The sequence below is a fragment of the Rasamsonia byssochlamydoides genome (assembly GCF_041956645.1).
Source record: "Rasamsonia byssochlamydoides strain NRRL 3658 unplaced genomic scaffold VTN77scaffold_7, whole genome shotgun sequence".
Lineage (NCBI taxonomy): Eukaryota > Fungi > Ascomycota > Eurotiomycetes > Eurotiales > Trichocomaceae > Rasamsonia > Rasamsonia byssochlamydoides.
Genome location: NW_027192390.1, coordinates 168,615 through 182,709, shown reverse-complemented (window position 1 = coordinate 182,709; position 14,095 = coordinate 168,615). Strand labels below are relative to the sequence as shown.

Here is a 14,095-nt window from a genome sequence, read left to right as displayed (position 1 = left end):
GGCCGAATCTGCAACAGAAGGAAAGAAAGAAACGCTAGCCAATGCTGTCGTGATATCAAGCAAACGCGACTACACCATGTCCTCCCACGGCGCCTGAGCCCGAATATAACTCACTCCATGCACGTACTGGCTCAGCATGGGCTCCTCGTCGATGCCACAGTGCGGCTTCTTGTCTCGCCCCCGGAACCAGCCCAGACCGTACCGCTTGTTGCGCGCGATGAGCATCGCTCGCATCTCGTCATTGCTGTAGCGCTCCGTGCCGACAAAGTCGTCCAGCATACGCGACTGGTGGATGAACGCCAGGATGGACGCGATGGTCGACGGCTGCCGCGGCAGGAACGGGTGTCGCCGCCGCATCCAGATCAGCGTTCCCGCGCAGACCAAAAAAGCCGTGATGAGCATCGACAGCGTCGACGACGCGATGAACGACTCGACCGTCTCGTCGTTGAGCGATAGCGACGACGCCGTCACCGTCAGGATGTCCCCCAGGATTGATCCCACCCCGACCAGGGCCACCAGGTAGTGCCTGTTCAGAATCGCTCTCACAGGGAGCACCCCGTACGGAATTCCCTGGTAGTCCAGCGTCAGAGTCAGTTCCGGCCGCGCGTTACCCCGCGACAGGACATAGAATGGCTCCAGCATCTTGACTGCGAATTCGAGCGTTGTCCACAGCTGCTTAACCACCGCCGCCATCAGGATCGGGAGCCACGGGACGCGCGTCGCAACCACGTTGGCGCCGGTGTACGTGACGATCGGTATTAATGCCAGACAGACGGTCATAAAAACGATGAATGCGATTCCAGGCCCGCGACGAAGGATGATGGGATGAGGGTTCCCGACTTTGCGACCACCATCCGCGAACCGATCCCGTTCTTCCGTCGTGTGCTTGATATATTCTCCCTGCCAGATGCTGGACTTGTACAGCACGTAGCGCCGGTGTCGGAGCTTTTTGTGGATCTCATCGTGCGTCGCTTCGTCCATGCCCTGGAAGTCGGTGAGGATGTGTGACTTGGTCGCCATAGAAGCGATGCCCGCAATGCCTTTGGGATCGCTGAGCAGACCAGACTTCCTCCGTAGCTGGAATAGTAAAATGATGGCTAATATCGCCACGATAAGGAGCGTTGTAGTAACGAGACGGGACCAGACGGGGTGGATCTGAACGATATACTTGAAATCACCGGGGCACTTTCCGTTTTCACAACGAGGGTTCTCAACGGGGGCCACCGACGCGTTTTGCAGTGACGGTGCTGCAGTCGTCGCGAGGACAGATCCTACGGAGACAACCGCGACCGTCCAGTGGCGATACCGGATAGCCTTGATGGGCACGAAATACGCCCACAGCGTAACATAATCAAGATTAATGCTTTTCGCAGCAGTGTTCCCAGTGGGCTGCGAGAGCTGGTAGTACGGCTCCAACCGCTTGACGTCGTACTCCATGACTTGCCATAGGACGCCAAAGCAGACCATGACCATGGTTGGAAGATACTTCCAGCAGAAGAACTCGCCCGCAGGGATGTCAGACACCTTGTTGTAGCGGATCAACCCGTCGCCTTGCGCTTCCAGGGAACGCGATCTTTGAAAGAGGTATTCCTGCACAGCAGCCAGTACGAGTGAGATGACGATGAGCATCGTAATGTACGGACTTCTCATGGAAAACGGTTTCCAGTTGGGCTTCTCTGGATCAGCCGGATAGTAGAAGCTTACATGCGTAGTCGAGCTGCCGGTGTTGGAACGTTGGGAGCCTTCCAGAGTGCTCAGATCCACCGTCGGAGATGCTTCGTTCACAGAAACGATCATGTTTTTGTCGTCAGCCAGCTGCTGTCCGTACTTTCGTACCATCTCATCCCCAAGATCAAGTCTGGAGGAACGGGACAAGATGGCAGAGTTGACTAGTACTTCTGCACCTACCAGTCCCGTTCCAATGTCATCGGAATTATTGGACGGCAACGCTGCAGATCCATGGCGAGGTTGGCTTTGCAAGGAGGGAGCAAGATTTGAATTTGCTGGCCCCTCAAGAAATGAGATATCGACCGTCACGACATCTTGCTCCTTCAGATCATCGAGTTCATGTATGGTAGAATATCGCTCCTTTCTCGGGGATAAGGTGAAGCGTCGTAGACCCGAGGGACTCAGCGATCCAAGTGTTTTGAAAAAGGATGTAGAATCACTATCACCTAGATATCGCGGGGCATCAGATTTCCGTCGCGACGGACCGATGCTTAATCTCTGTGGTGGGTGGTGGCCCGGCGTGCGTGTCGTGAGCGACCGTGATATAGTGATAAAAGGAATATCTTTGGAGTCTGCGATGTCATCAAGTCTCGAGGGCAAGCCTGCCGAAGGGCCTGATCTCGAAGACTTCGACACTGACGGCAGCAACGTTGTCGATCCTTCTTTCTTGTGAGAATATTCAGAAATTAAATCCGTGGTCTGAGGAGGCTGGACATCGTTAGCACCAGTCGTGGTCTGCGACATTCCTTCACCGGATATCGAAACTGGGATTCCAGCTTTTAACCCGGAGACATCATCACCGAAATCGCTTTGCCGCTGAGTCAACCCGTGGCGTGAGGAGCGCGGATTAACCAGCTGTCGAGTTATAGACAAGTCTCGTCCATTGTGACCGGGATGAGAATCGTCGCCAGAGTGATCTGGACTCTCGCTTCGGAGCAGTGGAGAATCGTCTGCGTATTTATCTCCTGCAACTGGTGCCGTCATTTCTTCGTATACGTGCAAACATTAGAAATCACTATGCAGTATTAAACGGCAGTATATCTGCCGTTGTTATCAGCATGCTGTACTGGAGAGAATACAGGGCGTCGACAGCGAAGACATGAAGAAACTGAAAGTGCAATAGACAGGCAGTGCCCTCGTTGTGCTTCGATGGTGTAATTGCAGACGACTCTTGTGGTGGTCTGAAGAGGCTGCAAAGAGAATGAGATGAAAGACTCAGGCCAAGATGAGCGCGCAATCAGCGACAGTAATGCACTTGAAAAGTATCACTGTGGGACAGAAGAGCAGTAACAGAATTATGTAGAGAATAGAACAACAGACTGAGTAATCGCATGAACCTCACGACGTTGATACATGTAGTTTTATCACAACAAACAGGGTAAAAATCTTGGGTCGAGACCTGAGATCTTCGGCGGCATTTGAAGTCAGTTTCAGCTGTTCGCTTATTATGAGGGAGCGCATTGCACCGCTTGCAGGTCCATCTGTTTGGGAAAATAGTGGGCAAGTCGGCGGCTGTGGAATCGCTGAGAGACCTAGCCTCTGGGCTATGCAAGCGCTGGAGGCTCAGCGCCTGGCGGCCACGCTAGTAGTCAGGCTGAAGTGTCAGACTGGGTGGAAGGAATTATTTTTAGTCAGTTTCCCTGAATGATCTCGTCTGGCTCCGGTGAGCACAGCTACCAATAATCCTGTACAGAGACTCCGTACAAAATTGCATTTTATAGCCAGCATCTCATTGAGCACAACGAAGACGAAGGCTCGATCGCTCAACTGAGGCCGTTGGGCGGTCGTGTAGTGAGACTATATCCGTGGTTAAGCGTGTGGTAACGTGATGGCAGCGGCTTCTGCGACAAACCAGTGTCTTGACCACGTTGTGATTTGAGCCTCGGACAGTTAATCACAATGGGTTCTTCCAAGTGAGGTGTCATAATAGCTGATGTTTCATCACCCACTACTACTGAGGTTAGTGTGGTAGTAGCAGGAAGCGCTGGAGACCCTCGCAGCATGCCATCCAACGATTAAGCGCCGGACTCCATAGCTTCCTTGATCGCAGACCACTCAACGGTCTTTTGCTGGTTTGCTTGACACATAGCGCCGCAAAGTCCTTTTTTTGGTTCTGGGAAAATGCAACAATGGTATGGTATATGAGAACTGCAGGCAGGCTGATTGTGTCTGGAGGGGAAGTCAGACGGAAGAGGAATGGTATGTGTTTGCCAAAAGAGGCAAACACTCCTGACCTCCACCTGAGAAGAGAAGGGAGCACCGCGCTACTTTCTATAGGAGAAATAGACAATAATACAACAGGTCTAACATATTCATCATAGTTGCTGGTAAATAATCTGGTATTCTGGTTGATAGGTTGCAGCTTGCTGAGCAAATAACCAGCACATCATCTTGGATTTGGCAGAGGCATCAGACTCCAATACTTCATTCATTGCACACATAATTAATGATGTTTTCTTTTTCTTTGGATACTTTCTACATCTCAGGTAAACGATCCCAGGACCTGGGAAATAAATTGCTCTTTGGGGTTAGTTTTTTCCCTATTCGGGAAGTGCGGGTCTGTCTCCAGCTTACCTACGGTACCTACCTAGTACTCTGTACACATTTCTCCACACAGAAAATCCAAATTGAATCAAGGGATATTTCCTACCTACCTACCTACCTACCTAATGGCTGGCACACTTTCATATGCTGACAGCTGAGAGACTGCATGTTACTTTCTTATTGCCACTCCCTCTCTTAAGGGACTGATTGACTGCTTCGTCAAGGCGAAATGTCTCTTTCACAGGATTAATTAATCCTTTTAAAGCATTTGTTTGGACCAGGTGGCTGGCCAGCCGGTTGCGATTATTTATCTTCTGGTTGGTTGGCTTCCGTTCTTTCTCATTGTTTCACCATTCAAGTGACGCATTCACCTCGACTAGACTTCTTTTCACAGGGCAATTATATTTTATTCACTGTCTAACTGAAACTTTGCATACAGGGTAATTATTATTAAATACAATAGAGAATATGCCACATGGTATCACATGTCTCGGGGAATTATCGCATATCGCGTCATACAGTCCAGTTCAATCTGCCACAACAATAATGCGATGCTTGGTACGATGCTGTTGACCCAGGATGACCTCGCGTAACGCTGGGAAAAAGTGAAATGAAATGGGGTATCTGTACAACATTTTCCTGAACCAACCAACGCCATATCAAATCCATCACCATCCGGAGAAAGAAAGACAGTCCAAGTGCGTCAGGACGGGAGCTTCAGGCTAACTAGAAAGTTGTGTTGCTGCCTTGTGAAGCAGTTGGGCGAGAAAATACCTAAAGCTTCTGGAGTGCATGGCTATACAGATGCCAATCATCCCCACGACCGCTGGGTTAATCCACGCGCGCCCTGTCGGCGGTTGGTGCGTGTGGATCGGAGAGGTCGGGCCCGCTTCAGGCTCAGACTGGGGAGTCTTTGATTGGGGATAATTTCTGCTCCTTGAAGAACAGAAAACGGAGTCCTCACTGAGCTTGCGACTGTCTGAGGCCTCGATATTAAGGTCTGTCGGCGGTTGGTGTGTGCGAATTAGGGGGGTCGGGCCTGCCTCAGGCTCATGTCGATGAGTCTGCCAATTTCTGCTCCTCGAAGAACAGAATCCGGAGTCCTGATCGGACTCGCGACGGTCTGAGGCCTCACATTAGGTCTGATCGCTAGTAGGGACCGGGTCTTACTCACTCGTTCCCTGATAGTAATTCCTCTCCATGTCGAGGTATGACTTTCCGCTCCCACGCAGCTCGCGAATCTTCTCCATCACGTCCCGACCGAAGATGATATCCACTCCATTGTCAGCCTCGAAGACATTGTACGGATGTCCGTCCAAGCAACTGGAGCATTGGTACGGGCGGCATTGCAACAAAACGACACCCTTGGAGACGAATGTTGCTTTCCCAACCCGTTCCGGACTGGCCGGACACTGACTGTCCGAACGCCTTGCCCCAATCTCGTCGGCCTTGCTCTCCGATATCCAGCAAACATTGGTGCAACCTTCGAGAGACACGGCCGGAATCCACTGTGCCTTGCTGGGGGACCAGATCGCAATCTCCTGGTACGGATCGACCTATTGTGCTGTCAGCTTCGTCCCGTACAGTGACTGGGGTGATCTCCTCACATTCCGACGCTCATGAATTGCACGCTGTTTAATGGCGTCGGGGGCGGCATTCCCCAGCGCCAATATCTCGGTAATCGGGGGATCTCCATGATCTCGCCAAGGGCCCATGTGTGCCAGAGCCACGTCTGAATTGCGTCTGCTCCCGTCCCAGGAGGCTGAGCGCTGATTCTCGACGGATTCGGGAGCGTGTCGGTACCAGGAAGCATATTTAGCAAAGTGCTGCTCGAAGGAGTAGTTCTTGCACTCGTCCTCGGAGCACCTGAGTTGCGATTTGATATCCTCTTCCTGCTCGATGAGGTATTCAGAGGTGAACTTCCGTGCCAACTCCGCCAAGAGATGATCGAAGGAACGGAATTGATCCCAACGGGATCGTTCGCATGCAACTTTAAGATGCTCGCGCGGGAACTCCATCGTCAGAGTTCGGGCATCGCGACGGTACGCCGAAGAGAGTCTCTAATCTCGCAGGCGTGGATAAGGGAAAAGGGTGTATCTTTGGGAGCGAGGACTCAGAAACCCGAATATCGAGCGTGTGATCACCTTCGATGCGTCCTGATCGTCTTGTTGGTGAAGGCAGGTGCGATTACGAGCGTGGACGGGCGATGACGAAACTGGAGCGATAAGAGTGGCTATCGATAGGAGCTCGTCACCCAAAGGCAACGCGGCTCAGTCGGGAGAAAGAGGCCTGCAGGCAGTATTTGGACGATGAAAGGAAGAAAAAGAGGAAGAAGAGGAAGATGAAGAGAAAGAAGGACGACGACGACGACGATGGTGATGAGACGAAGAGGAAGAATAAGATGGTGGGTCATGGTGGAGGGTATCTACGGAGGAGGAACGGCGGCGGTGCAATCTGCTCAGGAACCGCGCGTTGGTGGCGAGCTAAGCAGCGCTAATTAACTAAACGATCCACAGGTAACTATCGCTATCTGCATGACATACACTAGGTACACATCCCTAAAAAGCAACGAACAAGACAGCGTATGTCCACTCATGTTGCAATCAATCTCTTGTTCATCGCGTTGCCCTCCTACTCCTTCCCCTGCAAGGGATCTTCGAGGCGAAGTTCTAACCGCCATTCTGTCTGGCTCCATTCGATCGCTCCCCGGGCATCCCTCCGATAGAATCTTTGTTGTTGGCCGTCCCATTGCCATCCCTCGCGAATCATCTGCTCCATCCAGGAGCGGTATCGGGTGATGAGCTCGTCCGTCTGGATCGTGGCTTCGCGATTCTTCTCGATTGCGTTCTTGTGGTCTGTGGTGGAGGTCCCGTTAGCGTGAACGGCTCAGAGGTTCAGAATGGTGCCGACCGTACCTGATTTCTTCCCTGTCTTGGGGTGCCTGGCCAGCGCGTAGGCGCCTTTGCTGGACTTGATGTCCGGATGAAGGGTGAGAATTCCGCGTTGAATGAGGTAGCGAAACCCCAAAACGGTATCCTCGGGGGTATGGATAGCGACACGAAAGGTGACGGAGAACATCTGGTGGCGGTACGTCCACCACGCCTTCACGAGCCCGCATGACTGCACAGTACGCCCGTTGAAGTCCACAGCAACTTCTCGGTCGGGATCGTCTTCCCACGGGATCTTCTCTCTCCTCACCACGTCGAGCGAGATCCAATTGTCCCACGACCCGCTATCCAGCAGGACGGTGCCTTCGAATATTGCCCCGTTGCTGAATTTCAGCAGAATCGGCCACACATTGCTCTGTTGTTGCTGACGAGTCTCCGGTTCATACGGCGGAGGAGCGCGTTGAGGGTCGGACATGGACACTATCAGCCTTTCCCTCTGCCTTTGTTCCCGGTCTTCGCCAAGTTGATCAAGGTCCTGTTCATCAATTACGTCTATATCACCAGTCACGACGAAGTTTAAGATATCGATCCCCCTCTTCTTCTTTTCTAACCTTCTTTTGACGTCTTCCCGTCTTTGATCAACGTCCATTGTGAAAGCGTGGTATTGCGCGGAAGGCGATGACAAGTCAGAGATCTATACCTTGTAACGATCAACGCGGCAAGGGGAGCTGTGGACATATCAGTGATTTAAAAAAATTGGGGAAGAAAGGATGAATAGCTGAAGGCTATGCGACAGTTTATAGACTGGTTGAAGCCCTACTTCCCTTTCAGCCGCAATCTGGGGATGCAGAGAAACGTGAAGATGCATGGGCCGGGTTGTTGCATATGCACCAAGCTGGTCTATTTCATCCGCCATTGGAATGTGTGCAACTTGTTACATGCATGACATTCATTATCGCTGTACAACTAAGCGAATCACATTGGCACGGCTTGCCGCTTCGGTCGGGCTTCAATGCATGACATGCGACCAATCGATACCACGACCACGTAGCTCGCAACCCACGAGGCTAAGCACATCTTAAGGGATCGCAAGAGCCTCAATTCAAGGATTCTCTACACCAGCCTGCTCCAGAATGGCCGAACCGAAGGGATACGCGAAGGTCGCGATGATGATGTGTCGAAACGGCGAACTGGGGATATTTCGCCGTTTCGGGGAATTGAACTTCAGGAACCTGCTGTATTTGCAAGCAGAGCTGATCAAGCTGGAAGGCGACCTGCAAGAGCTCGCGCAGGCCGATCAAAAATCCGACAACCCCATGCGGCGATATTATGACCAGCACTGGCCGCTGCTGAGCGACCCTCACGCGGGGAACGCGCAGTGGAACAAGATGCTGGAGATACGACGGACGCTGAGAGAGTATAGTACGATCAGCCTGGAACCCAATCGCCCAAGAATAATACACTGACGCTGGCAGACGACTGTCTTCTCCAGCAGAAGGCTCTCTCCAACCTTGCCAAACCAGCAAAATACCACCTCGACTTCCTTCGTGACTGGTTGGTCCAGCCCGACATGGGCAACTTCCCCATCATCAGCAAAGACCGCGATGCGTGGGAGAAGGCCGTGGAACACGATCTGATCACTCTCGAGAACCAGAGTAGCAAAGACTTCTTCACTTCTCTAGTGTGCGAGAAGTTCATCCCGCTGTACCACCGTCTCCTGGGCCACCGCCACCGGGCATCGATCTCATGGGATCCCAAATCCAGAATCGCGTGCTACCCCGACGACAAGATCCAGATCGCGCTGGATGCATTGGGGACAACAGTCTCCTGTCTGATGCCCATCACGGCCACCGTCGCATTGTATTACATCCAGAGCATGGCGGTCCGGCTGGGCGTGACGGCCATCTTTACGGCTGTCTTCTCGCTGGCTCTGTGCCTGATGACGAAGGCGAGGCGGGTGGAAATCTTTGCTGCGACGGCTGCGTGCGTTTAGTCCCGACTCCCCTGGCTATGTACAATGTACTTGGCGAGGCTATTGACTAATCTGTTATTTTCTTTCCAGTTTCGCCGCTGTTCTCGTCGTTTTTCTCGGTACGAACAACAGTCCAAATGCGTAGCTTGCCTTTTTTGTTTTTCCTTCTTTTCCCACCATTCTTCGCATTCCAGTCCCTTCTATTTTGCTCGTTTCGGAGAGAGAGATATATATAGATTCAGCGAAAAAGTATCCTCCAGGATTCCTGGGACATGGGACAGACGATGATCTGGCTCGGTACGGAGTACACGAGAAGTTTTCTTTTCCTTTTTTTTTTCTCTTTGCATTGTTCATTGAAACACCACTAAACCAACTCACTTCCCTGTGGATCGATTCGATCCTCTGAATGGTTGTTTGTGGTTTGCCGACGGAGTTGAGCTGAAGTTACGCACTGGTTTGGCTCCCATTTAAGAGTTGACTCGCGATATATATATATATATATATATGTTCAGACATTTAACGAGAAAAGATACCTACCATATAGGGATGAAATAACCTTTTCTTTTTCTTTTTCTTGTTTTTTCTTATCGACATACGACATAAAACATCCAGAGAATATATAATATTATTGAAGATAAATAAAGTGTAAGGCAAGGCAAGACAAGACAGACATTAATATTAACTGTTTTCTTTTTCCCCTTGAACCGATGAAATAGATGGAGGCCCTCTCGTTACGCCCACTCGCTCGATCAATTAATCGATTCAGAACTCACATACATACGTAATTAGATACATACAATGATGACTGGATTAGGAGAATATGGTGCTCTCAGATGAGATAGATGAGGAGCATGCTGACAGTACCTGCCAGCCAGAGGCCCGACGCTGCGGAGGCAGAGGGCGCCGCTGCGCCGAGGAAAGGAGTCAGGCTAGAAGACGCCTTGGGCGATGGCAGCGAGCCAGTAGGCACAACAATCGCGCTCGTGGCGAGGGTCGTCGCGCCCGCAGCCACACCGGCAGGAGTCGAGCCTTGAGTTTGGACCGCGGCTGCAGCGGAGGTGACGGGGACAAGGCCGACAGAGACACTCGACGCCCCCGGCGCCGTCACAGTCGTGAAGGTGACCTGAGGAACGGTGTAGGTGCTAGACGCATATGTGATAGTCGTGCAGGGCACAGACGAAGGCGCAACACCAGCTGCAGCAGAAGCCCCTGCGCTGCCGGTGGCGGATGGCGTAGGAGGAGCCAGGGTGATGGTCGACGGGATGGCGCTGACAATGCCCGGGTTGGAGGGGATGTAGCCGCTGCAGATGCCGGTGAAGTACGACAGAGCTGACTGGATCTCAGCCTGGTCGGCGCCCCAGGATTGGATGCATTGGATGACATTGTTGGTGAAGTTGGAGGACGGGCAGTAGCAGCTGTTGTCGCTGTTGGACGTGCAGTTGGATGGCAGCCAGGTGTTGATGCATTTGGGGACGACGGCCGGGCAGGAGCCGCTGCCAGAGCTGCCAGTGCTGCCGGTGCTGCCGGTGCTGCTAGCCGGGGCCGCAGGGACAGTGGAAGACGAACTGCCAGCAGACGCTCCAAGTGCAGAGGACGAGCCACTGCCGGCGCTGGGTGCAGGAGCAGAGCTAGGAGCGGAGCCAGCAGGGGAGCCAGCAGGGGAGGACGAACTGCTACCGCTACCGCTACCAGCGCTGGGCGCCGCAGAGCTACCAGTCTCGACAGGAGACGAGCCAGAAGGAGTTGCGCCGCCGGCAGGGGCCGCCGGGGTCGGGGCCGGGGTCGAGGTCTCGGTCTCAGTGACAGGACAGACAGTGGTAGAGATGGCAATTGTAGAGGTGACCACCGTCACAGAGTTGGCTGGACAGTTCGTGACGGTAGGCGCACAGCTGGTAATGGTCACCTCCGTAGTCGTGTAGACAGTCGAGGTCGTCAGCTTGGTAGTGGAAGGCGAAGAGACCGCGGGAACTGACGAAGAGCCACTGCTGGGCGTTACCTGCGGGACGGAGGATGAGGGGACAACGGAAGACGACTCCGCCGGAGAGCTGCTTGCCGGAGTAGACTCAGGGGTGGATGACGCCCCAGGCGCAGACGGCGTCGTCTCGGGGATCGAGGGGACGGAGACGGAGGGGATTGCAGGCACAGTCGGCGTGATCACCGGGATAGAGGCGGTGCTGCTGTGGCCTGGCTTGCCCGGCGAGCAGTCGAAGCTGATCGACGAGATGCCAAGTCCGCAGCTCTTCACCGAGCTGCCAGGGGAGATCTGGAAGCCAACCGAAGTGGCACCACCACACTGGGAGTTGGTCACCTCCGTACCCTCAGGTTCGCAGGTCGCCGTGTGCTTGCAGGTCGACCCATCGGGCATCCCGTAGATGAAGTCGACATCAGTCTTCTCCGACGCGTAGACCTTGAAAGACGTGATGGAGAATCCCTTCTGGTCGGCACCGCAGCTGATCTTGGGACCGGACCCGGAACTGATACTACCCTCGATGCATTTTCCCTGACGCCACTGTCAGAGACCAGTGCGGAAGAAATAGGTTCACTAGGGATGACTTACTCCACCGATGTCATTGCGTTTGGCAAACGAAGGCTTGTCTGAGCAGGTGAAGCCTGAGAAATCCAGGCCTCCGTAAGAGGAGAAGGATCCCGTAGCAAGTCCAGACCAGTCGAAGCCAGACTTTTGCTGGTCAGAACATTGGTTGTCGCAGTTTTCGGGACTGGGGAAGCAGTCGTCGGTGAACCACTGCACAATAGTCAGCATGTCAGTCACTTCAGACACTCTATCGACCGGCAGCGGGATAGACGCACGTTGGCAGTAGCCTGCTGGATGGCTAGGAAGGCAGCCAGAGTTCCAGCTGTGGAAAATCTCATGGTGAAGGAGAACAAGACACTGTCCACTGATAGAAGAAGCTATTCTGTCTGCAATAGAATGTATATATAATAGTATCGTGTCAAAGAACTGAAAAACAATAAATAACCGATGGTCTGGAGTCAGCGAGTGACTGCAGTAGATACTGCAATAAACGAGTGGCTTGAGATGAACGAACGACTCAGCTTCCAGACAAGCTGACCTGGCGGTATAAAAATAAGAGAAGAGAGAGACGGTTGGAGGACAGAGCAATTCCTCTGAAGTCGGGATATACAAGCCTTTAAAATACCTCTCCTTCGGGAGAAAACCTCATCCAAGCCAAGGGGCTCGGCGAAGGCCATCGGAAACGACGTTCAAGCTTATCCTGTATCCATGGTCCATCTAGCTCTGTCTCCCCTGGTGAAAGGTAAGACATTCTGAGAAGACTCCTTGGCGCCCCAGTCTCCGAACGGGGATGGACGATGAAGAAGCAGGTGAAGAAACGACGTCGTGAAACAAACTCCTAGGGTTTGCTTTCCTGTTCTGAGCTTTCAGTGGATATCCAGGCCAGCTCTGGGCGCTAGTGCAGGAACTATACCAGGCCCTGTGTGGTGGATAGATCAACTCCACCTGGGCGACAGAGGCATGACAATCCTCTATGCCGAAATCAGAGATGGACCAGGTCAGGATCCCCAAACGGGTAGGCATGGGCGCCACCTGAAGATTGAGGTTCGGACCAGGGTGCTTCTGAACCACTACGAAGTATAGCAGGCGTCGACTATTGCTGTACGGAGGTTCATACTCTGTACTCAGAACGGAACCTGAAACGCACGATCAGTCTCGCTCCCTGCTGCAAACATGTCGGTAGCAAGTACTGGACGATGGATGTGTCAGCAATAGATTTGTGAGACTGGACAGGACTCACGAGAGACTCGTCCAGCCAGCCACATGGCAGGAGGAGTGGTTGGATCAGGCTGTGGACCAAGCGTACCGAGCTTTCTGTTCCTGACGCTGCCCCAGATCGGCGCTTCAGATCGCGAGCTAACCAAAGCCTAGCAAGGCAAGGTTCCCAGGTCGAGATTCTTGTCTGTCTCGTCCACACGAATGGTGGGCGCGAACCCCGTCCAATGTGAAACGTTGCGCGTGTCATCGATCCCCCGCCAAGCACCGCTGCATCCTGACCGGCGTCCAATTCTATTTTTACCGACGTGCCACAGTCGAGTTGACTACTGCATTAAGCTGCAGGAACATCATGCAGGCCGGATCCAAGAAAGGGAGATACCCCAATTCACGGCATCGCGTCCTCCTCCGGTCACCGATCTATCACATCCCGAGGCTATATGTCCTGTTGTTAATGACTAGGGTTCAGTTGCCAGTGTACTAGTCTCTTTGCCATCGTCCTACTCCTCGTGCGTTCACCTATGGCTCTAACAGGAGTTGATCGATACCACTGTCGGAGACCGTCCAGTGGCCATCTCCGGCTACAGGTTGATATCTTTGCCAGATCCATCACACAGTGACGCCAGGTGCTCTTCCAGTTCTAGTCGATTCTAATTTAGTCTCCGATATGTCGGTCAGATTGTCTCGTACGGAGTACTCCGTACTATCTCCACTTGCATGCAGAAGCGGAGACAGATATTTCTGGGCGTGGAAGCACGTCTCTGGGCAAGGACAGAAAGGGGTTGGAGGGAGGAGGAATGTGTGGTCTCGATTTGTCAGAGATTGGATGATATTGGACAATGTTAATGGGACAAAACCTGAGACCCTGGCCATTCTGCTGATTCGATTGATATCACCGTATCATATGACAGACATGGCATCGACCTGGCCACCTGGGGGTGGCTGTGACTGCATTGACGGGTTTAAACTGTTCAGGCACGCCTATCAGCGCTGGCAGAAAGCGCCACCAGTGGTTGCCGGCCCTTCCGGATCTTTATAACAGAGTGATTATAGGTAGACCACCAATCTCGTTGTTCTCTTCATGCTGATGAACTTGCTGCTACTGACCCGTGGCAGCTGCAGACTTTTCATAGTCACAGGCCTTGTGACAACTGTCCAGATTAAACTAGCTAATTAATATGACAAACTTAAATGCAGACATCACATTCACGGAGG

General features: G+C 52.8%; 7 protein-coding genes across 7 annotated transcripts; 1 reads left to right on the top strand and 6 right to left on the bottom strand.

The window, feature by feature from the left end:
* Positions 1–69: 69 nt before the first annotated feature.
* Positions 70–2,712, bottom strand: VTN77DRAFT_8187 (uncharacterized protein; the record flags this gene model as incomplete). Its single annotated transcript, XM_069424657.1, has 1 exon — positions 70–2,712. One exon carries the CDS (start codon positions 2,710–2,712, stop codon positions 70–72), a length of 2,643 nt encoding a protein of 880 aa, XP_069280949.1.
* A 745-nt stretch (positions 2,713–3,457) lies between these two features.
* VTN77DRAFT_8186 (uncharacterized protein) lies at positions 3,458–3,731 on the bottom strand (the record flags this gene model as incomplete). Its single annotated transcript, XM_069424656.1, has 2 exons — positions 3,458–3,525; positions 3,581–3,731. The coding sequence occupies 2 exons, from the start codon at positions 3,729–3,731 to the stop codon at positions 3,458–3,460; spliced, it is 219 nt and encodes a 72-aa protein (XP_069280948.1).
* Positions 3,732–5,828: 2,097 nt separating this feature from the next.
* VTN77DRAFT_8185 (uncharacterized protein) lies at positions 5,829–6,290 on the bottom strand (the record flags this gene model as incomplete). Its single annotated transcript, XM_069424655.1, has 1 exon — positions 5,829–6,290. One exon carries the CDS (start codon positions 6,288–6,290, stop codon positions 5,829–5,831), a length of 462 nt encoding a protein of 153 aa, XP_069280947.1.
* An 868-nt stretch (positions 6,291–7,158) lies between these two features.
* VTN77DRAFT_8184 (uncharacterized protein) lies at positions 7,159–7,809 on the bottom strand (the record flags this gene model as incomplete). Its single annotated transcript, XM_069424654.1, has 1 exon — positions 7,159–7,809. One exon carries the CDS (start codon positions 7,807–7,809, stop codon positions 7,159–7,161), a length of 651 nt encoding a protein of 216 aa, XP_069280946.1.
* Positions 7,810–8,293: 484 nt separating this feature from the next.
* VTN77DRAFT_8183 (uncharacterized protein) lies at positions 8,294–9,277 on the top strand (the record flags this gene model as incomplete). The annotated part of the gene is made up of 3 exons (XM_069424653.1): positions 8,294–8,582; positions 8,636–9,143; positions 9,223–9,277. 3 exons carry the CDS (start codon positions 8,294–8,296, stop codon positions 9,275–9,277), a joined length of 852 nt encoding a protein of 283 aa, XP_069280945.1.
* Positions 9,278–9,961: 684 nt separating this feature from the next.
* On the bottom strand, positions 9,962–12,003 carry VTN77DRAFT_8182 (uncharacterized protein; the record flags this gene model as incomplete). The annotated part of the gene is made up of 3 exons (XM_069424652.1): positions 9,962–11,632; positions 11,690–11,875; positions 11,941–12,003. The coding sequence occupies 3 exons, from the start codon at positions 12,001–12,003 to the stop codon at positions 9,962–9,964; spliced, it is 1,920 nt and encodes a 639-aa protein (XP_069280944.1).
* A 379-nt stretch (positions 12,004–12,382) lies between these two features.
* VTN77DRAFT_8181 (uncharacterized protein) lies at positions 12,383–12,688 on the bottom strand (the record flags this gene model as incomplete). The annotated part of the gene is made up of 2 exons (XM_069424651.1): positions 12,383–12,518; positions 12,579–12,688. 2 exons carry the CDS (start codon positions 12,686–12,688, stop codon positions 12,383–12,385), a joined length of 246 nt encoding a protein of 81 aa, XP_069280943.1.
* Positions 12,689–14,095: the final 1,407 nt, after the last annotated feature.